At 42.9% G+C, this 27,800-nt stretch overlaps 1 protein-coding gene across 2 annotated transcripts; it reads left to right on the top strand.

Moving 5' to 3' along the window:
• The first annotated feature begins 1,441 nt into the window (after nucleotides 1-1,441).
• LOC119458227 (uracil-DNA glycosylase 2) lies at nucleotides 1,442-26,435 on the top strand. Of its 2 annotated transcripts, XM_049665611.1 has the most exons (9): nucleotides 1,442-1,831; nucleotides 1,911-2,108; nucleotides 2,905-3,000; nucleotides 5,150-5,204; nucleotides 8,311-8,353; nucleotides 8,549-8,637; nucleotides 15,197-15,375; nucleotides 25,436-25,467; nucleotides 25,755-26,435. In XM_049665611.1, exons 1-9 carry the CDS (start codon nucleotides 1,742-1,744, stop codon nucleotides 25,969-25,971), a joined length of 999 nt encoding a protein of 332 aa, XP_049521568.1. In that variant the 5' UTR covers nucleotides 1,442-1,741; the 3' UTR covers nucleotides 25,972-26,435. The 2 variants fall into 2 exon arrangements, with proteins under 2 accessions (XP_049521568.1, XP_037575989.1); XM_037720061.2 differs by lacking the exon at nucleotides 25,436-25,467 and having other exon boundaries at nucleotides 1,450-1,831.
• Nucleotides 26,436-27,800: the final 1,365 nt, after the last annotated feature.

Here is a 27,800-nt window from a genome sequence, read left to right as displayed (position 1 = left end):
GTGACGGCTACTCCTTTTTAATTTTTCATAATAAAGCAAACATATCCACTGCACGTGTAATCTATAATGACTCGAAGTGAAACTTTCGTGAAGCACTTACATGCTATAAAGCTAAATGCGATGCGTATAATTATATTTATTGTCATCCTCTGCAATGTGATGTTTCTGGTATGTGATCTCACGCAATGTTTATGTTCATGTGCTGCACTGTTCACTAGCTAAGCTGAAATACAAACAGTACATGCAAATTCACACTTTGAGACATCGATGCAGTGATGTCACGAGGACAAAGGCGATGTTTCTTGAGGGAAGAATGGTGAGTATCGTGTATGCAGAAAGATGACACCAAAGACACTGGTAAAGTGGCTATTGTGTTTCATTCCTGCATCTGCGGCCTATAATGGAAATTTCTGGCATGCACGCATACGTGCTCTCATGTGTTCCAATCGTCTTGAAGAGATACTTTGCATCGGCAAGGGAGAAGTGTGCATGTAATTGTGGTCTAATGGTTATAGCATATCGGCCTGTTGTGCTGGGAGACCAAGGTTCAATCAATGCCACCATCAGACACAATTTTTTTATTTTCTGTGTAAGCTATTTGGCAAGGCAGCAGCTCAGTGGGATGATTCACAAAGAAAGCTTTGCTTTAAAATAATACATAAAAGAAATCTATATTGTAACGCACAAATTAAAAGCCCCTCTGAAGGTCGTCACATTCTACAGCACTTATTATGTAGAGAAAGTAGCAAGCACGACCAGTGCTGTGCAAGGTAGTTGTTTGAGAAGAGTTGGTATCAAGAGCAGTGGACTAAATGTGTGGACTAATTGTGCAGCAGAAATGTAGAATGTTTCCAGCACAATTTTAAAAGCTTAGCGGCTATGGCGCTACGCATGCTGAGCTCAAAGTCGTGGGTTCGATCCCGGCCGCGGCGGCCGCATGTTGGTGGGGCGAATTGCAGAAACGCTCGTGTATGTGTATTTAGGTGCAGGTTACGGAAGCCCAGCTGGTCGAAATTAACTCGGAGTACCCATAACATGAAACTAAAAAAAAAAAAAAAAAAAAAAAAAAAAAGTACATGTATACACCAACAGCAGGAGACCAAAGGACGGCAAGGCTGGAACCAACGTTTCGACCACGGTTAGCCTGCCACGGTTTTGACAAGGGGACATGTCTTCCTTTGTAACTTCCCCCCACCCCAAGGGCGCGAAGCATGGCGCGAAGTCAACACCTAGAACTAGTACACTATGACCAGAACCATTTGATGTGTTGGTTTAGAGGGCTCCTGTCTCATGTCAGGTTTGCATTAAACTGCTGAAGGTTCTTGTTAAACTTTCAAAACATCTGTCAATTTTAGCAAAAAAAGTGTCGGAAAACTCACGCATGATAAAATGAAAATGGTCTCGTATCATCATCATCATGATCGTCGAAGCGCGCGTAAGTTCTGTTAGTTCTGTCTGGTTCTGTAGCATGTTCTGTGGTGTGGTGGGGCCGCGTGGGTTCAGAGCGCACGTGCTTGCCTTGCGCGCATTTATTCTATGGTTGCGCGTTTGATGACTATGACAGGGGTAGCTAACTGCCAGTAAGTGACCTTTATTTGCGCATTAGTTCTGACTTTGCCCAAAACTACGCGGACACAGCAGAAGCTTTGCGGTCACGGTATACCTGATTTTCTTAGAAACTCCTGTGCGTTCTACTTTGTGCTTCAGTTGGTGCGTTTGTATACGAACTGCAGCTGGCATCATGCCTGGGCAAAAACAAATATCAGCGTTTTTTAAGCCTCTAGCAGCATCACCCAAACAACCCAACCGTCGGCTTTCCTCTGAAGATGCGGTACGTCACACATGCTACTCTTTGACCGCAAGCTGGGTGTTTGCAGTGTTACAGATATCTTTACCGCTTCTTTTTCCAGGAGCAACCAATAAAAAAACTCAGATCCGGAGGCAGTCCTGAGAACAAGGCAGTTTCCCCTGCCATTGACATTGAAAAGAAGCGTCTTATGGCCAAAGTCAAGCTCCAGTCTCGTGCGACGCCTATTGTTCCGACTGACATAGGTTTATCTTGGTTTGGCGCCCTTGAACAAGAGTTCTCGAAAGAATATTTTGTTAAGGTGAGCACGCCTCGCTATGAACATTTATCAGCATTGCCGGCCGATTTCGATGAAACTGGGCTGCACCAATCTCGCGGTGTTTTCGGGTACTAAAATCAATGCATAGGTCTCACTTGAGGTTTGTTTTGCCGTGTTCATACGAATGCGACTTCAGCAAACGTTAGCAAAACAAGCCGTACGCCGGCCGGCGAAAAACAATCAGTAGCTGCTTGGGTTTGTTGCGCGCAAGTTCTGAAATGTCAGAACAGTTATGGATCACTGAAACTGTTGTCAAGGGAGTGGTACAGATGCTATGGCTTTTCTTTTTCGTACTGGCCAGGGTTTTTATGTTTCGGTTTAATGGCTTTGCTATCAGTTGCCCTGTAATCGCAGAGCTGGGCTTTCATATTATTAGCATAAGTATATTTTGGCCAATTTCATGACACATAGCAGGACCTAGTAGGACGAGCATGAACTTGTTTGCATTGCTGTTAAGCAGCATTTTATATTGCATTTGTAATTGGGGTACATAAATGAAATTTGACTTTGCATGATTTACTTCAACACAGCGGTGAAAATGTCAATAACATTTTTCTAATGAGCAACAGAAAAGCTCATTGGATCAATTGACCGTCAGAAGTACCATGTTAATTTTTCTAAGGACTCAGCATCATTTTATAAAAGAAGGCTTTCAGAGTCCTTAGAGAAGTTTGTTCCATGTTGTATGCAAGTGCAAAATGTACGTAAAATAGTGTGTATAGCATTGCAGTGTATGGTTGTTCATTGATACATGGCACAAAATATGACAAATTTTCAGCTCAACAGTTTTGTGCAAGAAGAGCGAAGGAAATATACTGTGTACCCTTCACATGAAAATGTCTTCAGCTGGACGAAGTCTTGTGAGGTTAACAAGGTGAGCCAGAGAGACTGGGCTTGTCTTGCCACTATATTATGCAAGTGTCTGAACTAAGAAAAGTTTTAAAATTACCTACAATTACCTGAGCAACGACTGTCTCCAAATATCTTGAGTACCAAATATTAAGCTGTCTAAAAATGAAAGGCAAAGTGGGCTACAAGGAAAAGCTGACTTTTGCCCTTTCATTCATGTAATGCTGTTTGCAAGTTCAACCAGTTAGGCAGTTTGGCAATTAAGAACATGTTTATTAATAACAAAGAAAATACTAGATGCACATTGAAAGCTCGGATCATTGTAGACTAATGCCAGATGGAATATAACTTTTAATTGTATTTACAAGAGTGACCAAATGTATTTCTGTTGCCTAGCACATTATTTTTGAAAACATGGAAAGTTGCTAAAAAAAAAAAGCATAAATAAACTTTGCATATATCAGGGTAAATCTGCGGGCAGTCTGAAGATGATGTATCCTTAATTGGGATTATGCAAATATACTTACTGTGCATTGTGCTCACATAGTAACTGGTTGCATTCCCCAACAATGGTGGATTTCTGCAGAGCAGTCTTGCTTCGAAGAGGGGTTGTATAAGTAGAAGAGGTCCATTTACAGCCGCCGCTTGCTTTGTTATGCATTCTCCAATGCTAGTAGTACCCCTACTGGCTCTGAGCAATCCACATTACGTTCAGAGTGAGAGCTATCACTTTGAACACTCAAGTCTTGTGCTTTTTTTATTATTATTATTGTTTTCTACATGTAACAATTTATTTCCTTCTCTCTCTTTTATAGATGCTACATGTACGTCATAGCTGTTCATTCCTTGTCTGAACTGTTCACAAAACAGCAGTGAACTGTTTTAGCAATTTCATACCTGCCTTCGGTTGTTGGGCGAGTTGGTTACATAAAAGAAATATATTTCTTCATACGATACTGCATGCCTTATTGGCTCAGGCAGGAGGGGGAAAGAAAAAGTGCAATATACAACTATGTAAGCATAATGTAACAAGTGGAAATCAGACTAGAACATCACGCATGCAACAGGCCCATAAAGAATAGATGCATTCTATGGATTCAGTGGTAGTTAAGAATTCAAGGAAAAGTTTGTTCCATTCTGTTATTGTTGGAGGAAATTTAAAAAAAAATTAAACATGCTAGGTAAGGGTAAGAGAAAGTGCATCGCAATTCCTCGTGATTCACATTTCCAATAGTTCCAGCTAAATGGCAGCATTTGTGGCTAATGTAATATCTTTTTGTACAAAAAAACAAAAAACTTGAGTCGCTCAACTATGCATCGCACTTGTAAATTTTGGATCCCATGCATTTTCATAATAGCTATTGGTGAATCAGCTTTTTGCTTGAGAAATTAAGCAAGTAAACAAATACACACACAGGCAGACAAGATAGCACAGGCCTTCCTTTGCTGTCATCTGTCTTGTCCAGGTTTTCCAGCACACTTAAAATTTCTTGCTTTGGTTAACTTGTATCTGATATAGTGGTTCACGCGGTCACTTTTGATTGTGATCGGGTCTGATCCAGATCAGGATTCCTTGATCAGGATCGACAGTGATAACTGCTAGACGGTCCAACGATCCCAATGGAGTTCAGGTGAGCTGAAGTGTACCAGTTAATGGATCCAAAAAGCACTTATCAAATTTGTAAAAAATTATAATATAATTTTTTTTTTCACGAAAATATTATTTAGTTTGTCATTGTGGGTAAGGCTATTATAATCTGTTGGTCGTCTGCAATTCTCATAACTATATGGTCGTCAGCCCGCGATCGCGATCAAGGTGCCGATGTGATTGAAAGTGACTGTGTGACGCCAGTATAAGTCTGAGGTTTTCTATAGCAGACTGCTGTAAGCAAACATATAAGCTTTTTATTAGTTCATTTAGCATAGGGGTGAGTTATACTTTAAGCCTTGTTTGAAGGTTATGTGGGATAATGTTTGGAACGCAGAGTAAGATTTGGAGAAAAAGAAAATGCGTTAGAGCATCAGATTTGCTGCATGGTTTGCACTTTCAGTTGTGAAAGATGAATGACAACCAGAGTGCATTTTCCTTTGTTGCTTCACGTGCTTATTCTACTGTGCTGTGTGCTTCAGCAGTTAGACTGGCAATTGATTGATTTTTTACTGATTTTCTCTAGGTAAAAGTTGTCATCCTTGGACAAGACCCTTACCACAACCCAGGCCAAGCTCATGGTAAGCTCCTGAACTCGTGGACACTCCATAAATGCGTAAACTTCATAGGGCAGTAAAACCTCCTCTGACTGCAGCAAATAGGAAGGTATACAAACTAAAAATGTACACATTTAAATGCTGTTGAAAGTGCTTTGTGGAAAGTGGATTTGAGGGGGAGGGGGGGGGGGGGGGAATGAAGCAGAGGCCGAGATCACTATCTGGCCTATGTATCTGCATGGCCAATTATTCTGCATGCAGGCCACTCACTTTTGGCACCATTGCGTTTCTTCCCATACTTTGGCTTTCTTTCACTTAAACTTGACAGGTTGTGTGATTTTAAGTAGATCGGACGCACTTCAGTATTTTGTGAATCTCCTAAAAGTCGGGAAATAATTGTTTCCATATCACACTGTGCATCCCATTCCACTTTCAGCACTGCCTCCTCCTGTTTCCCAAAATTAAGTGCGAGAATTATTCGAAAGTTCAGATTGTCAACAGATAGTGAAAAATGTGAAGTATCAAGCACGCAAATAAGAAGTGGTTTAGAGCATTTCATTTGGTACATGTAACACCCTCGTGTGAGGCTTTCAAGGAATTAAAATAAAATTAAATACAGTATTTGCATGTGTTTAACTGAGCTTGCCATTTGTTTTTCTATTTAATGGTGCACTCCTTAAATTGGGATTATGTGAAAGTGGTTTTGAATTCTAACATGTTCCTTTTTTTTAACATTGCTTTTCCTTATCATGATCAGGGTTCCCTGTGAGTAATTGACCTAGATAAACCACCAGTCAGCCTCTAGATTCTGCCTGCGCAGAATCTAGAGGCTGACTGGCGATCATGAATTCTTGTTCCCTTGCCAGGCTATTGAACATCACATTTGTCTTCTGCGTGCCTTGTCTCTCCCAGACATGCATGTCTCAATGTATGGCTGTATCTCTAATCTTGGCCAGTGAGTGGTTCTGAAATGTGAATGCAACTTGGAGAACATTATGCATTTTGTAGGTTTAATTATGCGTGGTTCATAGCTGTGTGCAACATGCAGCACATTTAATGTACTAGGATGGTTTTGGTGTCAGTGGTTGCATTACAGGGGGTTGTCGAGGTCAGTCAAGAAAATTACTATCCATAATAAAAGCAAAGAAATCTATGTATTCGTACAAAATGTTGTACAAAGTTAGTGAAAAAACATCTTGAAATGAAACTATTCAATATAACCTCCATCAGCTGACATGACCTTCTCAAGCCTAGACCTGAAACAGCTGCAGGCCTGCTTCACCTTCTCTATATCCAGGTTCATAATTGCCTGCTACTTTATAGATACCTTCTGGGTATTCCTGGTGTTGTGGTTTTTCGCGTTGACATTTCCATCAATGACACCTCACTCACAGTAGTCAAGAGGTTGCAGGTGGTGCTGACCAGTGGTAGGGCAACTTGGCACAAAGCCACAATTGTGTCTTTTTTACCTTGTGCACCGGATTTGAGCCTTGCTGGAACACATACTTCCTTCCAGTGACCACCTTGTCCATTCAGGGCCTCACAACAGTCTCCAGCGGTGCTATTTGGCCAGACCTGGCCTTTGTGCCACTAAACCATACACATCATCACAACCGTTTCCTACGCGTTGACATAGCTGTCAGAAGTTGCCCCCTCCGACCATCCTCAAAAGAGTGGGGCACCATGACGTCACTCTCACCACTCACCCTAGTCAGCAGCATCACAGAGGCAGGAAATTGAGTGTGTATGACTATGAGTACGTCAGTCACATCCTGGCAAATCCAGCGGTCATTTTGGCGGGTCACTGTCCTGTCTTTAACGAAGTTCGTCTCGTCCCGAGAACCTCCGGGAAGCCAGCGCACCAGCGCTGGCTTCCCATCGATTTAGGTGTCAAGCTTGTTCTAATTTAACAGTTTGCAGTTTCTCAGTACAAAAAAAGTTTTCTGCAGGTCTTGTGGACCTGCAGTACATTGTGTGACCTTACCATGCTCATTGCTTTTGTGAGGTTGTTCATACTGAACCCAGGGTCTTGGTTGATTTTTGTCCTCAGTTGCCTGAAGAATTCTGCTATTTTTTCATGATCTATTCACTTTGGCTCAGCCCGCACTAACATCTCTCTGCATGCTGCATTCCCTAAAAGTCTTGATAATGTGGAACACTTACTTTTGTGTAACCAAACCACACAATGACTTGCTGGGCTGTCTTTCCAGCATGAAGCGGTTCCTGTATCACTGCCCTCCTTTAATATTCGTGGCTCATCATTGAGAGTCACAATTTGCTTAACGTTCCCTGGTCCATCATTGAATATGTTGCGGGACAGGGTGAACGCAGCCAGTTATCTTCACTGCATTGTTGCTTGGCTGAATGTGAAAAAGCTCCGGATTTATCTCAACGATCCTGTATATACAATATGAAGGAATTGATTAATGGATTGAAATTGGCCATCAGTATTGCAGGCTAGGGGTAAGTTACACTATAGCTCTTTGAGAGCCATTGTTGTGAAGCACAATGCACTCCCTGTTTGCTAACGCCATTAGCAGCTTGTGAAATCGATGGTTGCTACTACTCATGAGTGCAGCCTAGGCATTGCATTCTAAATAACGTCCTTGTGGCATTGCTGGTCATGCTCTGTTGACTCTTTAACATCAAGGATAGTTTCTTCCAAGCACAGACTGTCCGTATTTACTACAGCAAGCTGTATCATTAAATATGTCTTCCCTTTTTGTAAGCTCTGCAGGTGTAGTTTGAATGGACTGGTTGTGTATGTGCAAACTCTGTTACATTTTTTTTTGTTTCTATTTCGATTCACTAACCAACAATTATTTGTGCACCACGCTGCACATTAACGTTAAGACTACTTTAGAAAGTGGCCAGAGCTGACAGGGAATAGCTCCGGCGCTGCCAGAACATGGAGCCATTGGGCAATAAATGTTTTCGTCTCTCTTCTCAGTTATCCACAGTGTTTGTTGGCAGGTATAAGCGAGGCAGGAGCCACTGGAAGTTCAAAACTAATACTTCCTGCATCATTTGTGCATTCTAGACCTATTTTGTTGGCTAAACATGCAAAGGCTGTAAAAAAACCATTTTTGCTACATTTGACATGGTACATGTTTTCTTTATTTTTTCATAGGCCTAGCATTCAGTGTACCGAAAGGTGTTGCCATTCCTATGAGGTAAAGTGGTGGACTTTTCATCACCTATGCATGAGAACTTGTTCCTTAATGTTGACATTATTGCCTTGTTTCCATTTTCCTGTCTCTTTCTCTCTGGTTCTAGGATGTGTGATCTGTTTCACTCTTTCACTTCCACTTCTTGCCTAGAGAATGGTCGTATTCTTGTGTAAAACACAGTACATATTCTCCACCCAGCCTTCTGAACATGTACAAGGAGCTAGCGAATGATATTCCTGGCTTTCAGCAGCCTTCACATGGCAACTTGACTGGATGGGCGCAGCAAGGTGAGAAACGACAAACTTGACTGATCTGGGAAGGAGACTCTCGCAGAGTGCTCACAATGGTTGTCTTACTTTAGCTGTTGCTTTGTCATTCAGTTGACATTTGCTTTTTATTGCGTGTGAAATTGTACGTAGCTTGAGACATGCACAAAAATCAGTAGCATTAGTTATCAAGATGTTCTTGTCCATTTCAAAAGCTTCTTGAAATAGGCTAGGCTTTAACTTAGTCCTAACCATGGAAACATTGTGATTATCACTTGCTGCCATCAATATTTCTGAACTTAGAATATGTTGCACCAAGTGGAATTGTGGCAAAATAGATGCTCTTTGGAGCAGTTTGTGTGTTAGGGGAAAAAATATAGTTCGAAAACCAGAAATATGTGTTGGAACAGTGCAGTATTAACAAATCTTATGTCAAAATAAATGTAATAGTATTACATTACTTGTGCCAAATTTTGCTTGCAAAACTGCTACAACAGTCATTGCTGTTAGCTGTAATACTCTGAGCTTCCGAGTTTGTAAGCTGTTGGTGGAAGCTGCCATGGCAAAGTATCATTAACCCTTTCAGTGTTACTGATGTACTCGTACGTTCTCCATTCTCTCCAGTCGGATGTGCAGAGCAACACGTTGCGAGCTTTGAGGTAGTTCCGCCATCTGTTGTATATTTCTAAGGGCATATTTTCTCTTCTCTGGGTTTGTTCAGTCTGGGTTTTTGTTAGTGCGATATGCGTTTTTGTTAGTGCAATGCGGAGCGCGTATTTACAATGGTAGCTCCCGGACATTGTGCACTGCTACTGCGGCGATTCTCTGTTCAAATATACAACGCGCGTTGTTGCACAAGGCCACCACTCTTGTGTGTTTCTGCCTTCTGTCGTACGTTTCTAAAAGCATTTGAACCTGACATGGCGACGCTATCGCAGAAGCGTGCATGTCAGAACAAAACTAGGTAGGAAATACAAAATTAAAATAGGAATGTGAGGACCATGCTAAGAGTGCATTTGCCATTTTTCGTGTAATTTTGTCCCTTCTGCATAACTGAAAGTAAACCGTCATGTTCGCTTTATAATATCTGAGAAAGAAAATTAAAAAATGAAAACATGGGAGTAAGTCACTAAAAGGGTTAAAGTGACTGTCTGCTGATTTTTATGGATCCCTCACTTTTTTGGATGCATTAGAACCTTGTCATTGAAAGTATCTGTACCTGAAGCACTTTCTTTGGAAAACGTGTAAGAAATGAAGGTTTAGGCTTGCGATTTTGCTCAATTACATCCCCAGACATCGGCAACACTGATAATTGAGGGCAATAGCATGCCGCAAAACTTTAAAAACTTGAAACCACCGAAGCTTGGTCGAAAAGACTGGACATTTTTTAACCATGTGATAAAACATAAGAAAAAATTGGTGGATCCCATGCACTGTGGGAATCGATGCAAGCGAATCTTTGTATGCTGTTTGCTTTGATTGACGATTATTAGCAGCGACGTTGGCGGCGAATGTGCAATTTCTTCAGCGCTTAGTCCAATACAAGAGTGGTGAGTTGATGTTAAACGTCACCTCGCGTGCACCACTGCTGTTTGTCTGCGTGATCCACAGAACACACAGGGAGACGTTTTACTTGAGGCGTTGTTGTGCGTCCTTGTTCATAATCTCTGACAGGGTTGAACATTATCATTGCCTCACATGGCACATCGCATCGTGGCAGAAGTGTTAAACTTTAGTTGAATTAAGGGGCTGTACATAATTCAATTAATTATTGTAATTGTATGTAGACATTGTGTGCATACATTCGTGGTCTGCACCATGTTTTGCTGCATAGCGAAGATGCTCCCGTTCCACGCGACGCTTCTTTCGGACCTGGCTGTCCTCAACGCTGAGTGCACGCTTTGTAGCCATTTTGCTGGCAGGTGTTTACGTGCTCCTTCTGCATACGTGACCAGCACACTTGAAATGCCAGCTCCAAGCGCTCTCTTCAGGCTATGGACGATTGTAATGTTTGCGCCATCACAGCTCAGCACGCGGTCTCCGCAGCCCAGCACCTGCATTCTTGTGGCATAGGAAAGCAAGCACAGCACGTGCAATAAGCACAAACTGAAATGCTGTCGCGGCGGCGCCAACCTGGATGCGCGGAGGCGAACGCCATTTGGGGTTGTTGCAAGAAACCCAGCAGTGCGTGCGAGCTATACCACAACAGCAGCGGCGGTGCCTGGAAAGTCTGGAGAAGAGGCAAAGAAAGCTTCGCTTTAAAAATGTCTGCAAATTGTGACATGGTTGTGCAAAACTTACAACTAAATACGCAGACTCTCACTTTTTCTTTCTCCTATTAACATTATTATTTTTAGAGCGCAGCTCTTAGGTGGCCGTTCCTGCAGCAAACGTCAGCGTTGTCACTTGTAACCGAGCAAACGAACGCAGTGAAGGATGGAAGCCAACGCGGAGCGCAGCGGGCGATGAAAGACGCGAGGAGGAAAGCAGAGGAAGGAGGTACAGTGAAGCCATGAAGTGGAAAGTGGAGGAGGGGGAAGGTATGGCGAAAGCATGAGAAGAAAAACATAGTGCGGCGACGATGGCTACGAGATGGTGCCAGAGTAGCGCGCTTCGTCTGGGAGGTCTGTCTGTGGCGGCTGCTGTGAATTGCACCCACGCGTCACCCATGCATGCGCTGGCTCTCGTGATCACCAGATTAGCGAAACAGTCTAGCCGCACTTTGCTTCGTTTGCAATGTGCTTTGCTTCGTTTGCAAGACAGATTGTCTGCGCCAGACAAACCGCAGGCGGGACCTCCTCTGTTAATACACTGAAAAACTGATAAAGCGAACATATAATAAAAAACAGGTTCAAAATGTTACTCGTAACAAAAAACAGCGTGAAATATTTTAGGGATTTCCTACAAATCGTGAAGCAGAGTTAACAAAGTTAGCGGAACGCAACAGTTACACATTGAATTGAAAAATTTTTAGATTTCGCCTAAATACATGAATAGGCATTATTTCTTTCAGTTCAGGTGTGAGTGAAATGCTCTTTTTTCCATAGTTTGTGTGTATTTTAGGCAGCAGAAGGTTTTGAACCGCTATTCTAGTTCTGTTGGGATTAGATAAGTTAACATGGCAGGAGAACAAATGTTAATTATGAGCATACAATGAAAAACCTTAAACAATAAAACACACATGCTGTAAATATATAGTTCAGAGATAAGTAGTATGTTAAGCTGGACAAAAATGGGATGTGACTGCGTGAGTCGAGCAGCGGAAGTAATAAGTCGCACGGCTTGCCTTTGCAGTATCTTCAGAGGCCAAATGTGAACTGAATATGAATTGCCCCATGTAATACAGTAACGTAGATGACTGTGGATGAATGCATAATACAGCGCTTTAAAAGTGTATGCTAAAACACTATGAATGATGGGCCTTTAAAAATATAAGAACACGGAAAAGTGATCGGTAATATCGCTGTCGATCACGCCTGCGTGAGTGGTGTCATCGAAGTTTGTGAGGATATGATCAAAAAATGACTGTGATCCATAATCAGCACAGCGTGTTGGTACAGATAATAGCGACTGAAACCCATAGCTATAAATACAAGTCGTATACTCAAGGTTAGTATAGCTAGAGGAATCAAGTAAATTAAAATTCACGTCACCCATTATTTGCGCTCAGCAGTTAGTTTGCCAAGTAAGTGAGTAAGAGCTTTACAAAAAAACGGAGGGGTCACAAGAAGGCGAGCGATAGACAGCAGCAAGAGTAGTTTTTCATTGATTCTGACAAAGTGCTGGCGTATCAATTTTCAGCCAAACAGATTCGCATTTTGCGACATTCAAATGTAAACCATTTCGTCTCTTACACAGAATATTGCTCGATACAAAAATGGCTGAACCACCATGAGGATCACCGGTTTGATGACAATATTCACTAGAATAACCAGGGAAACCATACAAGTCATCGTGACTGGGTAATAGTGAAGTTTCAGAGCAGCAAATAACAGAGAACTGGTGATTAAGCGAAGTAATAGAGCAGTAATACTGTCCTGGTTCTTAGGAAGGCTACGAGAATTAAAATGTATGAAAGAAAAACCGCTAATATGTGAAGAAATATGATTAAAGTCACTTAGAAGAAAATAAGCCATTTCTTTTTATTCCTATTCTATCGTGACATGCATGCTTAAGCGTTGAATACATCCAGATCAACGTCACAGGCGATTCGATGGACAGCTCCATCCAGGGTTTGTCTTGCCTTGATAAGGTAGTTATCAGTCCACAGAAAAAGCCCATTTCATTTGTTTTTTGAGGGCAAGCGCCTTAGAAAAGAGCCACTTATTGTCAGATGTCAGGTGCTCGTTAACTAAATAGGCTTTTCTTGTGCTCCAGAGAAACTGAGGCAATCAGTTTTTGGGCGTGCCTTGCGAGCTTTCTTTAGAAACTCGGGTGCACTTGTCGCGCGAACAGAAGCGAACAATAATGCTCTTGTTATTTGCGTCACATGTTGGAACTCGGTGCACAATGGCAATGTCCGCAAGCTTAACAGGGCAACCAACTTTATAGCCGAGAAGCTTGACAATGCTTCTGCAGCTTTCACTTTGCGTCGTTGGAACACCCCATATTTCTAGATTGTTGAGCCGGGAGTGCTGTTCCAACTGACCAATCTTTTGCAGCAGCATTTGGTTATGTTCTTTCAGGTGCTTGTTTTCAGCTGCAAGGATGCTCTTTTCCGATTTTTCTGCTTCAAATTTATTGCTCATGAAATCCATGGCTTTCTTTATGTTGTCAACCTCAGCTTTCAGCTTATTTACACTTGCAGGATTGCATCTGGTCACTGCAACCCTCACAGATTCCAATGCGTTATAAAGGGCAGCTGCTACTTTTTCAATAGACACCTTAAAATTTTCAAAATCCTTTGAAAGTGATGCAGGTGGGAGCCATACCAACAAGCGCGATCAGAGCACAGCGGTCAGGTAAGAAAAAAAAAAGGAAAGGGAAAAAAGTATTCGAATCACCTGTGTAGGAAGGGCAGGCGGATTAGATGCTAGGAACGCAGCAATCCGCAGGCTCTGATTGCTCGCTCAAAATAATCCCGCCAGACGGTTTGCGGGACAGCTTAAGTATCCGGGGTGCAGGCACAGCAGTGGCACCAGTGGCGGAGACAGCAGATAGCAGAAGTTGATAAGACCCAATAGTTTGTAGAATTGTGTCCAAGTTTCCGAGTTGCAGATACACCAGGACGGCGGTATGCAAACAGCCAGCAGATTCAGTGATGGGGCCTGTGTTGGAAGGGCAGACGGATCAGATGCTGGGAACGCAGCAATCCGCAGGCTCTGATCGCTTGCCCAAATAATCTGCTAAGATATTCACATATGCTTCCTGTACTCCCTGACAATGTTGTGTCACCATGACTGCTGGTATCTACTGAATTGAATGCCTTTTCGTAATCTATGAAAGCCATATAGCAAGGTTGGTTGTAATCTACATATTTCTCAATTACCTGATTGAGCCAACGCATTCTCTGGCTTGACTGAAATGAAATGTTGCCCGAATTGTTTTTTAATTTACCTTGGTGAATTATACTAAAAGCAAGCTAATGGGCCTATCATTTTTCAATGATTTAATGTCTCTCTTCCTACACATTAATAGGATGTTTGCATTCTTTTATGTCTGGTGTACTTGAAGTCGGGAGGTATTGCAGTTAAAGGGTTGCAAGCTTTTCGAGTACGATATCCTCTTCATCTTTTATCAAACCAATTGTTCCACCTTCTCCTACCACTTTTTTCTTGGAATAAATGGAATAAAAGCCTGCTTTTTTCTATCTTTCTGTCTGGTCTGTCTTTCTGACCACGATCTTGGAACATGTCCTGGGTGGAAGATTGTCCCTGTGTTTGACCTATACCTTGTAGACTACTTTCTCCACATGCTTAAGCGTAAAGTGGCACAGGTCTGCAAATATCAGACCACTTGCTGGTATACCAAGAACTGAACCAAAGATGCATGTTTTGTTGTTGGGTGTAAAGTACTTTTTACTCGTGATATTTGCTCTTTCCAAAGCCTACAGCAGATGTGTTGTAGGTGTGTCGCAGACGGGCGCAGGTGGCTTAGTACGGCTGTCCGCACGGCTGAGCACATATACGAGCCATGCATGCTGTATCTTGGAGGTACTGTGCGGCGTATGTAAAAATGGGGCGAGCCGAGGTAGCTGGTCGCTTCATGTGCACTCTCTTCCTGCGCACCAATGTGTTTAAAGGTTGTGTAATCTCAAGTGTTGAACATGCATTAAAGCGAGAGGCAGCCCGAATCATTTGCTCCCTGAGGCCAGCGCTGTGACGTCGGCATCATGATGCTGTGACATCATGCCAGTGTTACATCGAATGTTCGTGATGATCGAGTGAGATCTGTTCATGTTTGTCTGCGTGCGCTTGTTAATTTAATTAGTAAGCAAATATTTACTGCAATTAATACGGGCAATAAAACTACAAGCTTTCCTTTATGTAGTTTAATACTTTGCTATTGCTATTAGTGCTTGACCTTTTAGACAAAACTGCAACTTTTTCGTCTACTTACTTTCACTCTCTCTCTGGCTTAGGTGTGCTGCTGCTCAATGCTTGTCTGACAGTACGTATGAACACACCAAACGCACACAAGGATCAAGGCTGGGAAAACCTCACTGATGCTGTTATTCGCCACCTCAACAAGCAGTGCAGCAACCTGGTTTTCTTACTCTGGGGTGCCTACGCTCAGAAGAAAGGTTCCATCATTGATAGGGTATGGTTTCCTAAAAGCCATTGTTTTCTTAAAGCCAGGGGCATTGCAACACCTTTATGATAGGCGTGGAATGTGTCTGGTATTAACCGCATTGGGCTCAGAAGAAAGTTACCATTACCAATAAAAAGTTAGAAAGTTGCCACTCAATATTTAATGTAATACATAAACAGAAAGCAAAATGAATGCACTTTTCACACATAAATGTTTTATTAACGTGATGTGTGTCGTAAAAAAAGATATAAATTGTTAAAATCAAGATTGTACAATAAAATTGAACAAAGTTTGTAAAGACACACTTGTGTCTACTAAGAAAAAAAAGTTACGAAAATTATGAGATATACAAAATGTATTGCCGTCTATTAGGCACTATCTGCAAAAAAAAATCAAATTTTCATCGAACAGGTATTCCGCTACAAAAATTTAACTGCAAGCACTGCAGTTGGGCGTTGCCGGGCTGTGGCCTGCTGATGTTCCGAGCTGTTTTGCGTCGTCGTCACTTTCAGACTCAAAGTCCGACGAAAAGTCAGCGTTCTCTGACTCGCTGCTATTCGATGTATCTATAAGATCAGCCGCAGAGGCAGCGGCATCGCGATATCTGCGATCTCCCGAAGTGCGCGCGCCATTTCTGGAGCCAGACATTTTTGCGATCTGCTTTGACTATAGCGAAACTTCGGAGCGTGTTTAAAATTCACCACCTAGTGGGGAAAAAAGCGAACTGCTTAGAAAACTAAAATATAGTTCTCTTTCACGTCCGATAGCGCAGTATGTCTGTGAGCGGCGCGGAAAGTGTCGAAAGCGGCGTTTCAAATCATCGATAGAGCGCTAACGATGCCCAATGGGCGCGGTACGGAAAGAGTTAAACATGCCTCGTATCAGGGACATTATCGGCAATCAAATGCTCCTTAAGCCTCTTTTCACTTAAGCCATCTTCTCTTTTTGTTGTTCCTACTACACTCAAAGCTGTGCACTATGCCCATGTGGGACAATTCCCACTGTGCTTCACCCATCATTGTGTTAAGCTTTTGTATTGGGATGACTTCAAGATCGTGTGGCATCGTGCCACTCATCTTGGAGGTCATAGTTTCAGCACTGTGGTATTTATTCACCAGGTGGGCATCACAGCTACATTGGTGATAGCTGCATACAGATTGCGTGTGAAGGTTGGAAATGTACAAGACTAGTGGAAATCCACCAAGAACTGGAGCAAGGATGTCTCCATTTTCTCTGTTGTTGTTGATGCCGTATTTTAAGGGAATAGAAAGACTGGAAAATAGTAAATTAGGTTGCGATTTATCTTGTACATGTAACTGGTGGTGTAACTGGTAGACAGAGGGTCCCTGGGCTGAATATGTAGATGACATATTGCTGCTAGAAAACAATGCAAGGGAGTTAGAGACTTGGTGTTGTAATGAAGTAACATTTCTAGGCCTTAATTTTAGCACAGAGAAATCGAGAATTATTAAAGGGAAGTAGTCTTTGCCTCATTCTTGGCACTTTGCGGTAGGTAAGTAGGTAGGTTCCTGTCTCGCCTCGTTTTAATAAAAAGAAAATAATGGGTGACCAACCTCTGCCATCAAACACAGCAGCCTGGCGCTCTAACCATTAGGCCACGGTCACATGCATACTTAATTCTCTCGTTCCAAAGCCAGCCAGCTCCTAAAATTGCCCTGGCACGTGTGCCCCATGCCACTTCCTGGTCTTCTTACCTTGTGACAGCTTGCGCTCCAAGGTGCTGTGTTAAACTACACTATTTTGGGGACTGGCCCTCTTTCCTCAGTACTTTTCTCGTAGCATGCTACATAGAAATTGTGGGATGTCGCATTGACTTCATGATCACCGAAGTTGATCGTGCTATAACATTTCTTTGCCGGAGCACACATGTATTCGTCAGTTTACATGCACCTCATGACATAGCCATAGATACCTACTATTGCATAACATGTAGTCGCTGATGACTTCACCATCTGTATTTCTCTTGTTTACGCTCGTCCACTACGTAGTAGAAAACAATTGCCATGTAAGCTTGCGGAAAAAATCCAGAGATGGATTAGGTTATTGTAATGGAATGCCAGGATTTTCATCAACCAGAACCGTAGGGAATTACCACCTTTTAGAAGTGCTGGGATTCAAAGCTAATGACAGCACTAACTGGTGGTCGATATAAGCATGGAATCTGTTGGTATTGGTGAACAAAATGCAGGGGACAGATGGCAGTGTCATCACAGGCATAGGTAACTTCATGAAATAAAGCAGAGATAGGTGGAGTGTTAGATTACAATATAGTAACATGTTAATTCATAAGGGGATGCCATTAGAAACCATCAGTATGACGAAGATTTTTTGCTTTTGCTGGAACCACTGCTTAGTTATTATTTGTGAAAATATCCTTCAAGTAGCCATTCCATTTACACTTGCATTAAAGTAAGGAAAGAATGTTGCTGGGATTTTGATAATTTGAAGAAAAGGGAAGGAGGCAGGCAGCCTTTTAAGCAAAATTGGGGGTTCCTAGCTGTGTGTACAGTAATAGAGTTTTAGAATAGGGGCCCCAAAAGTTTGGGGCCCCAAAGAGCTTTGCGGGTGTTAGCGTTGGGGCATGCAGGAGTGAAGAGTTTTGGAATAGGGCTTTGCGATTGCGGATAGCGTCATGCGCATGCAGCGCCACTATGGTCTCAAATAAAAACTATTATAAATATTAAAATAAACTATACCATTTTATAATAAGAAGAGTAATTTTGACTTTCGTGTTTTTACGTTTAATTACAATTTTGAGGTTATTCTATTAGCAGCAAGAGATTGTTGCGCTTAATTTTTAGTAACCAACTTTACGGGCCTTCACCAGCCAAGCTAATCCACGTTAGGCCTACGAGCCATGAAATCGACAATCGAATTCGGAATCAGTGGCGTCTAATGAACCAATCTTTATTACACATGTTAGTTGAGAGAAAGCGATAACCGCAGTCACTTCTCCTAGCTTACGAACTTCACGCGTTACCACGAATCGAGCCCAGTTTGGTGCTCAGTTCGAGCCGTCGCTTCGATGGCGCCGCCATGTTTGTTGACGCAAAGCTTTTGGGGCAGCCTTTGGGGCTCTCGCTAAATTAGTGAATTTGCGTGCCCGACGCAAAACTCGAATGCAGTTTGCATTTCGCGCATGCGCAGTGGCTTCGACGCTATTTCTTTGGGGCCCCTATTGTAAAACTCTCCAATATTTGGCTCCGATGTTTGTGGCAGTATTGCCTAGTTAGTACAGTTGAACCTCAATATAATGAACTTCAATAAACGAAATTCCCGGTATAACGAAGTATTTCACTTCTCATAATCTCTTGTCCAGAGAACACAATGTATTTATAACCTTAATATAACGACGCATGTTTATACGCGGTTTCAGTATAACGAAATTTCACTGCCGCCGCAAAGGAATGCTGAGGCAATAAATGGAAACTTCCGCGGGCGCAGATGGTCAAATGATTGAATTACAAGCGGCTGCTTGCGAACGCACCTCTCAAATCGCGCTCTGTGCAACAAGAGCGACCACCGTTGGAGCAGCATCATGTTCTGTATAAAGTTCAAGTGCGATAATGTCAAATCATGCCCTGCGCACTGTGTGCTTTAGGTACGAGTGAAAGCGTGCGAGGGTGAGACAAGAAAAATGGTGGCCTCATGAGTGCCACCTTCACGCGCAAGCAAAGGGAAACAGGGGGAGAGGAGTAAGCTCGCGGTTACGCGATCAAGCGCGCGTGTGGGGGCGGGTAGTGGGGAGTAAGTTGGCACATGCCGATATGAGTGCCAACTTACTCCCCACTACACAACACTGCTCAACACCGCAGCGGTGGCTACAATAATGAAATACGGTTGGTGGATACAATAATGAAAGCGTTCACGGATCATTACGAGAATATCTTTCAGTCTGATAAAGTAATTAAGAGTGAAGCTGTAACGGAAAACTTTATTTCGTTGCTGTCACAGCTCAGTCAAGAAGAATGCGATGACGTTGATAGAGACACAAGTATCAAGGAAGTGGAAGCAACCATTGCTTCGCTAACTTAAGGCAAAACTCCTGGGCCTGATGGCTTAAGTGCGGAATTTTATCAGTGTTTCTGCTCTATATTGGCTCCCTTTCTGCTTAAAGTGTATCAAGAAGCTTACAGGATTAGATACCTACCAGCCACGCTCTATCAAGGGCACACAGTACTTATCCCAAAAAGCAGTGATGTAACAAAATTGCAGAAAGTTGAGGGATATCGCCCCATATCACTTTGCAACGTGGATTATAAAATATTTGCTAAGATATTAGCTAGTCGCGTTCAAGAAGTTATTTGATCATTGGTGGGAGACCATCAAACATGTGGCATTAGAGGAAGATCAATTCAGACAAATATCCACGTTGCACGGTCTGTGCTTGAGTGTTTGACAGAAAGTGCGGGTCAGGTTGCAATAGTTCAGGTTGATTTGGCAAAAGCATTTGATAAAGTTAATCACTGCTTCTTGTTTAGTGTTTTAGAGCACATAAACATTGGATCTCTTCTTTTTAAAGGCATCTCCATGTGTTATGCTAATGGCACAACGAGGCTAATAGTCAATGGTTGTCTATCTGAATCTATCTACCTCAGGGCATCGATAAGGCAAGGTTGTCGCTTGTCACCTCTATTGCTCTCGCTCTGTACTTGGAACCGCTTTGGGCACAAATTTTGAAGGATCATACCTTTCACAGGTTCAGATTGTTATCCAATGAGGTCCGGGTACTTGCAAATGGCCGCCATGGGTGCGGCCCAAACATCACTTTTTTCTGTGCTCACGAGGGTTTCGATGGGAATTTAGGGCGCAGACTCCTTTCCCAAGCGTATCATCCCTGAGGGAAGCTGAACGCCAGGCTGGGGCACGTTTGTGCCCATTTGAACTAGTGGGTTCCCGGTGGCGGTGGGAATTGAACCTACAACCTCCCGCAGCCGAGGCAGGCGTTCTACCACTAGGCCACGCGCTCAGCTTGCACGGCTGCGTATGTTGAGCGCATACACAGCTGCGCACCCTGCCTTTAGAGGTAATCTGCCGCGTGTGCAAAGCGGTAGTGCCGAGACGGCATGGCATCATGTAAGCTGTCTTCCAGCGCACTTATTATTGGAGGTAGCGTAATCTCGAGTTTCGGAAACCCATTGAAGTGAGAGGCGGACGAAGCATTCGCTCCCTGCTGCCAGTGCTTTTCATGATAGCGTCGTCCCACTGCGGGTGAGGCTATCAGCCGCAGGGGCGGAGTGGAAGCGAAAGCATGACTGGCTTCGCTTAATTCGTACCGTCGACGTGGCATGAAACCTTATCATTCGTCTCAGACTCCCAAATTCAACCAAATGAATTGTTTTCTCATTCATATTTGCTTTTTTTGATTGCCCGATAATTCGGAAAGTATTGCGGCTCCTTTCCGTGCAAGAAAAATCAATCGGCAACTGTATGTATTTGCAAAAAGGCCATATTTCTATATAATGAAGCAAATTGCCAATTTTACTGACTTCGTTATAGCGAGGTAACCTGTATGCAAATTAATTTACATCATTCAAAATGTGTTGTAAGAATGGGAGTGCTGTAGGAGCACTTCGTTGCAGTGTATGCTATTGTGATGGACAACACATAAAAGGAGAATCGTTGACCTAACATCTGTAGGTTGCAGTAGCTTGCACTTAATTGAACTAGTTAACACTTTAAATGTTGCAGGCTTATGTGTATGTGGTGGCACTGTAGTCGTAGTTAATATAGCACCAGCTTATAGGAAGTTTCACATGTTATCACTTCTGTAAGCCCAGCAGAGTGCAAGTGCTACAGCAGTGATGGCCCAGATTACCACACACCGTAATGTGCTTTTATTCTTGTACAACCACCCTATATTAATTAATTATTGCTGCAAGGTGGGCAGCACTTGCTGGCTAGTGCTGTGTCATGCCATAACATTTTTTTTTAAAGCTTTCCTGAAAATGTTTGGCATTCCAGGTTTTGTGAAGAAGAGATGCAGATAGCTTAGTGGCATTCTCCCGCACTACAAGTATATGTTGTGTATCTGCCAGTGCTTGGAACAACCTTTTGGCTAAAAAAAATTGAAATGGCTAAAGTTAAAAGAACGCTAAAGAGAAAAGGGTTTTGAACTGTATTGAAATACCCTTCTACAATACCAAAATATCACTCTTACCATGACATGAGGCTTGGTAAGCCAGAAAAGATTAAAAACAAAAGACTGGTGTGGCAATGCTGCCTTCAAGTTCCCTCATAGCCAGCGATGATATTATGAATTTTGATGGCATCTGTTCCTGCTTAGTTTATTTATTTCTATGCAACGATGACATTGTATTCTAGAGTAGCCAAAGACAGAAATTAGCAATTGCTGTTTTGAGACTTTTACTGCACCACACTGGCCATGATATTATAAGAAAAGACTTTGAAATCAGTGGGTCATTCCACGCGAAACGTCCCAGCCCAAAAAGCAACCATCGTTGATTTTCTTGAAAAAAATTGGGCTAGATGGCTATTGTGTGAATAAGGTTTCACCAAAGTATTTTGGTCGAAAAAAATTTTTTGATCACGTGAGTGCTCTTTGAAGTTTCCTAGAAGAGGCAATAGTTGGTTGGAGGGAATTTTTTTTTATTCTAGTCTGAAACTAGGTGTAATTAAGAATTTTATTTTAGAGCATTCTAGAGGCATCCTTTTTTCATATAATGTGATAACTGAAGGCATTTTAGAATTTATCGCGTTTATTTGGCTCAGTAAAAAAACAAGAAATGTTACGTTTTCAGAAATTTTTTTACATAAACTGCACAAATTTTTCAAATACAATATTTGTTCTTTTTTGCATGTTGCCATAGTGTATGCTAAAAATAATTTGAGATTCCTAAGGCATAGGTTTCTTTAGAAAAACACCTCCAAAGTTGGCAACAAATAGATTTTTTGCGAAATTCAGGCCACATTTAAGCCTTAAGGCCCTCCAGATAAAAATGTCAGATAGCTCAATATGTGCACCTACCTCTTACCTTGTGATTTAGAAATTTTTATTCGAGTAAATTTTGTTTGAAGCGAGAAAAAAATTTTTGAAGTCAACAATCAATATCACTAGTATGCACTACGTACGTGCCGCCGCTCGCCTCGTCGGCTCCGCATCGCCGTCTGCCGACCAGCAGACGGTGGCTAGTATATGGGGTGATCATTTTTAAGATTTATGGAATTTTTAAAAATCGCCTGTAGCAGATATAATTCTAGTCCTTGAGCTGGATTGTTCAGAGGCGGACAATTCTTGCACGAGGAATCGAAACGCATATTGAACTAATGAACAAACAACTGCTAATTAACTTCCTAAATAATTACTTTACAGCGCATATTGCAATTTACGAATTGCAGCCGCCGAGTTTGAAAGACGCATTCACTTGAAGTTAATTTCTACGATAACACCAATATTGAGATGTTATTTCCTAAAGTGTGGGACGAAATAGGTGGGCGTTCCGGTTACTTTTGTGCTTCAATGCATAGATGCGCATTTCTTTAAATAAATCAAAGTTTCGCCTGAAATTCGAAGCATCGCTTGCCATAGCAAACTAGTGGACAGTTATAGGAAGTTAGGAAATTTGCAGGTGCTAGTTGGAATCGGCTAGCGCAAGACAGGAGTAATTGGAGATCGCAGGGAGTCTCATCGTCCTGCAGTGGACATAAATATAGGCTGGCAATAATGATGATGATGATAGGCCGTAAGGATACTAGTTTTATCGGCCGTATAAACTTGTAAACATAAGCCTACTAAGTAAATTAACAAGCATGGTGACATGCGTGCACAAGCAAACACGAACACTTCTCACTCGATGACCGCGGAAACTCACTGTCAAAACGTTGGGTTGAGGCAGCGCGGCACAGCAGCGAGCGAATTGACCTTCGTGCTGGCACTCCCATCAACGCGAACTAAGCTGCGAAAACACAGCGCAGGGCGGACTCTGTCCCCGACGCAGATCGCTTTCAAGATACAAGCCGCCCAGAGTAGAACGTCCCCCCCACCCCTCCTTAGTCCCCACGTAGAAGGCAGGAGCCCTCTACTTCTGGCGGCACGAAGGTCAATTCGCATGCTCTAAAATGGTCGCTTTTTGGGCTGGGACGTTTCGCATGGAATGACCCTAGTGACATTTGTCCCGTGTCAAGTTCTTGGCACAAAATTAAAAAATGGTAGTTTGGCCTTATTTTTCTCTTCTAGGCACTTTACTTGGAATAGCTTGCCTTGGAATTAACGAAAATAGAGTTTCAAAGGAAACATTGCTTGTCTGAACTGATTTATTGACTCTTTAGTGTCCCCTTGCAGCATGAATTTTTATTTTCTTGTGAAAATAATTAGATGCCTTTGTTTACAGGCCAGCTTTGTTCAAACAAACCTCAGTTTTCTGAATAAACGCATTGTTATAATTTTATAAGCAAATGTTGTCTTGTATCATATATGATACACAATGCAGTTATGGGTATTTTTTGTGCCCATACAGAAAGGCATTCGAATGACAGAAAACCTGCAAGAAATATCTGAGCCTTTGAAAAAAGCTTGAAACCTTGCTGTAAAAAATGGAGCATAGTATTTCTAGCAGTTTGGTCTGGTAAATGCTGCTTTAATGTTTTATAATGGCATCCTTCATTGACTAATTGGTAGCACAAATATCGAGGCCTGAACCTTTACAGCGCTTCCTTTTATATATGAATTCTTTCTTTGCATATTCTTTATGGAGACTGATACAAGCCAGAAAAATGCGTTCTTCCTCTTCCTTCATGAGTCCTTTGTTGCTCCTGTTGTCATTAGCCTGTGGAAAACGGCAGGCCTCACACTATGTTTATCATAACATCGCTAGCATTTTCATTTTCTGATATATTCATGACAATAATGGCATTAATCAACAGTATAGCCTGCAAAAACGTATTTTGCCACCAACATTGCTTTCTTGCAAGGAAACAAATATCTGCTCTCTTCCACTAAACATGTATGTAACTGCATGCTTGCCTCACAAAACATCCTGAATGTCTTTCTCTTCCAATACATTACAGTAGGCGGAAAAAGAGCAAACAAACACTACAGTATTTCTTAGTATTCCTACCTGCATATCTCAAGGTGCCTGGGAAGGCACCTTGCGATAGGTAGGTAGGTTCTTGTCTTGCCTTGGTTTGGGTCTTTTCAATAAAAAGAATATAAAGTGCGCGATGGTGGGATCGAACCTCTGACTCCCAACAGAGCAGCCTGGTGCTCTGTTAGGCCACGGTCGTTAACATGTTTCTCTTGACTGGCATGTGCACATCACATAGCACGAGCGATAGCATGTGTGCGTGTACGTACCACTTACCATTCAGCAAGACTTAGCACCGTCTTTTGCGTGCATCACGAGCACTAGTGTGCGAGTTTCTTCCATTCTTGCATCTGGGTAGCTAGCACTTTTAGACACTGTGTTAGACTGCACCGTCTTTGGGACTGGCCTAGCTGGTAACGGAATAGGTTGTCACGCTTCTTCACCAGAGTAAAAAAATTAATCAGTTGTCATGCCATCACCATCATAATTACGTTGCCCCTGTTGTCTTGCTGCTGTCAGAATGCACACACACACACAATTGCTTGACCTACACAATAATGTTGGCCCATCTGGTAACGCTTTGCAGAACCCCAAACCAAGCTGGATAGCTAGCTGCCTGTAAAATGCTTCACATGATGCTTTTTTATTATGTATATGTGTCTGCGTGGGTGGTCTCGTGTGAGCACATGTCGCTGTAGTTGATTGATCAGTGCATCATGCTGTGCATACGTAGAACCATAGCCGTTGGCTATGACAAATTGTAGCGCAAAAACACACAGATGAGGAAAGATGACAGCGCTAACTATCAACAAAGATTTAATTTCAGTGACCTGTGTTTTATACTGAAACTTATTGCCATTTTATGTGCAAGTTCCCTTGGCTGTGGTTTGTGTTATTAATCATATTATGAATTATATTTTCTGGGTGGTCAACATTCCCTGCATTATATATTTGTGATCACCGTATATTTATGCAAACACAGTACTTTTATTTCTTGCTGTCAGACAAATGGTGCTGCTTCTGGATGCCAGAGAAGGTGCAAAACAAGAGCAAGTTTTTTCTAGGTCATATGGTTGCAGACGTGCTATGCTAATCTTATTCTAGATTTTATCCCATATGAATGTAGGCTCCCATGTGCTCTCCTCTGTGGTGTGGTGTGCCTAATTACGAGCAGACTCGTGGCACCGTCTAGCCTTCCCATTGTACACGAGCCAATCTAAGGACTTAGTAAAGACCCTTTAGCAACATCTTCGTAGTTCTTTGTTACCTGGTGTGTGGGGTTGACGTGTAAACATTTAAAGAATTTTTTACATTTATTTGCAGAAGAAACACCAGGTTCTTCAGTGTGCTCATCCTTCACCACTGTCAGCTTCACGAGGCTTTTTTGGCTGCCGCCACTTTTCTAAGGCCAATGAATACCTTACAAAGCATCACAAGCAACCAATTGACTGGAGCTGTTTGCCTTGACTTGTGCTTAGTGGTTCTTGCCATGGAAGTAATCGAGAATGAAGGTTTCCATTTCTGTGATACAAGCATGTAAACATAATTTCATTTATATTGTGATCACCAGTGCAAGAAACTGCCATTTGCATCTTCGAGCTTGTTTACTAGTGGTATTGCTCACAGACTCCAAATCCATCATGAAAATGTTCTTTCTGCAGTGTGTGAAGTGCCAAAGATAAGTACCTGTGCATTATTTCCAAGTGTGTCGACAGCACTTCTGCACAGCAATGTTTTTAAAAATGTGCCTTGCAAAAAAATGGTGTTTTACTGGGGTTCTGTTTTGAAAATTCTTGTCCTTTCTTACATGCCTGGTCAGCCATCCTGTATCACAGAAGATATTTGGATTATTTCACTTACTAATGTTCTTATTGCCATGTGTGACCACTATTTGAAACCAGTTTCAGAATGCAACTTGAAGAGTCACATTTTTTTATCAAGTTAGTGTAGCCATTCATTTTTGGTGCAAAGAAATTAATGCCCAATAAAAGCTTCAAACAATGACCTTTGACTCAAATTGCTTGTTTTTGACATGGGAGCAAAAGAAATCCTTTACTGCACTGGAAGTATTACAAGCTGCGAGTGCTTCACCTGTCGTGTGTGTCGGAATATTTGTTATCAGGGATGAGACACCACTTGTTCAGTGTGAGATGCAGATATTGTAGATATGTAAATATGTTAGGCTTGTTGGGATGCGAGTACGCACGGAGGAGAGGGACGACTCGACGGTTTGAATCCCCACTGTCAACTGATTATTTTTCTTTTGCTTCAACCCTGTTCGGGGTTGCCCGCCCTTCCCTCCCCACCATCGGTGGAGAGTGGAGACGGCGTGGAGAAACCGGTTCGGAGATGCGCTCGCTGCTTGCTCTTGCTTGCGGCCGCTACAGACTCGAGTGTTTTATTGCGATAGCAGTTATATGGACACTTCAAGTGGATTTCTGCCGTCGCCGCCGTGAGGTTCTGTATAAAGTCCAAGGGCGATAAAATCGGCGCCGTATGTGCGAGTGAAAGCGTGCGGGGGACGCACGGGCGGAGAGCAAACGCGACTTCCTCTGTCGCGCTAAAAGCCATGGGGGTATGGGAGGGAGGGGGGTGACGCTGTGCTGCGGCGCCAAATGCGTATCTAGCAACCGGGTGCAAGGAGGAAAGCGGGAAGGCAGCGTGGGCGGGAGGGGCGGGGGAGCGTGACTTTTACTCTTCTAAGTGAGTGACAACTCTATTATTCGAAGGGGTGAGAGGTAAGGGAGGCTAAGCTACGTAGGCTACGCTGTGCTTCACGATGACGTCTTCAGCTCGTGCCAGGACCCGTGTCTGGATGTCTGGGTCGGTGCTGGAGAGAAGGGCCTCCCATTGTTCCTCGGTGCGGGGTGGCGAGCGGGGGATCCTCTGGGCAGCCCCAGAGGATCTGGTTCAGCGAGGCAACGTCACCGCACAGGCAGCAGCGTGGATCGATGACACCTGGGTGGATGTGCGAATACACTAGGGGGCACGGAAAGGTGCGGGTCTGTAGAGTTACTGTATATGCTCCCTACGAGAGCATGCTCCAGTAGGGAGCATATACAGTAACTCTATGGGTCTGGAGGCGACGCCAGGCGATCTCGGACCACTTGGAAAGACTAGCATGTGGGGGTGGGTATAGGCGTACCGTTCGAGGTACTCTTCTAACAACTGCGTACTTTGCGCCGGTGTGGGCTGTCGCGCGCACCGTATCTTGAAAGCGATCTCCAGACGGCTCTGACCTTTGTATGCACTGTGCTTCCGCTGCTCAGTTTCCGTTGAAGCGATAGACCGCACGAACCTTCGCACGCTGCGGCGGCCGCGCTCGTTCGCGCCAGCGTTTTGACAGTGGTTGTCTGTGGTCATCGAGTG

Source organism: Dermacentor silvarum, chromosome 1 (genome assembly GCF_013339745.2).
Source record: "Dermacentor silvarum isolate Dsil-2018 chromosome 1, BIME_Dsil_1.4, whole genome shotgun sequence".
Classification (NCBI taxonomy): Eukaryota; Metazoa; Arthropoda; class Arachnida; order Ixodida; family Ixodidae; genus Dermacentor; species Dermacentor silvarum.
Note: the sequence above shows the minus strand (reverse complement) of the source record. Positions and strands in the feature narration are given on the sequence as shown.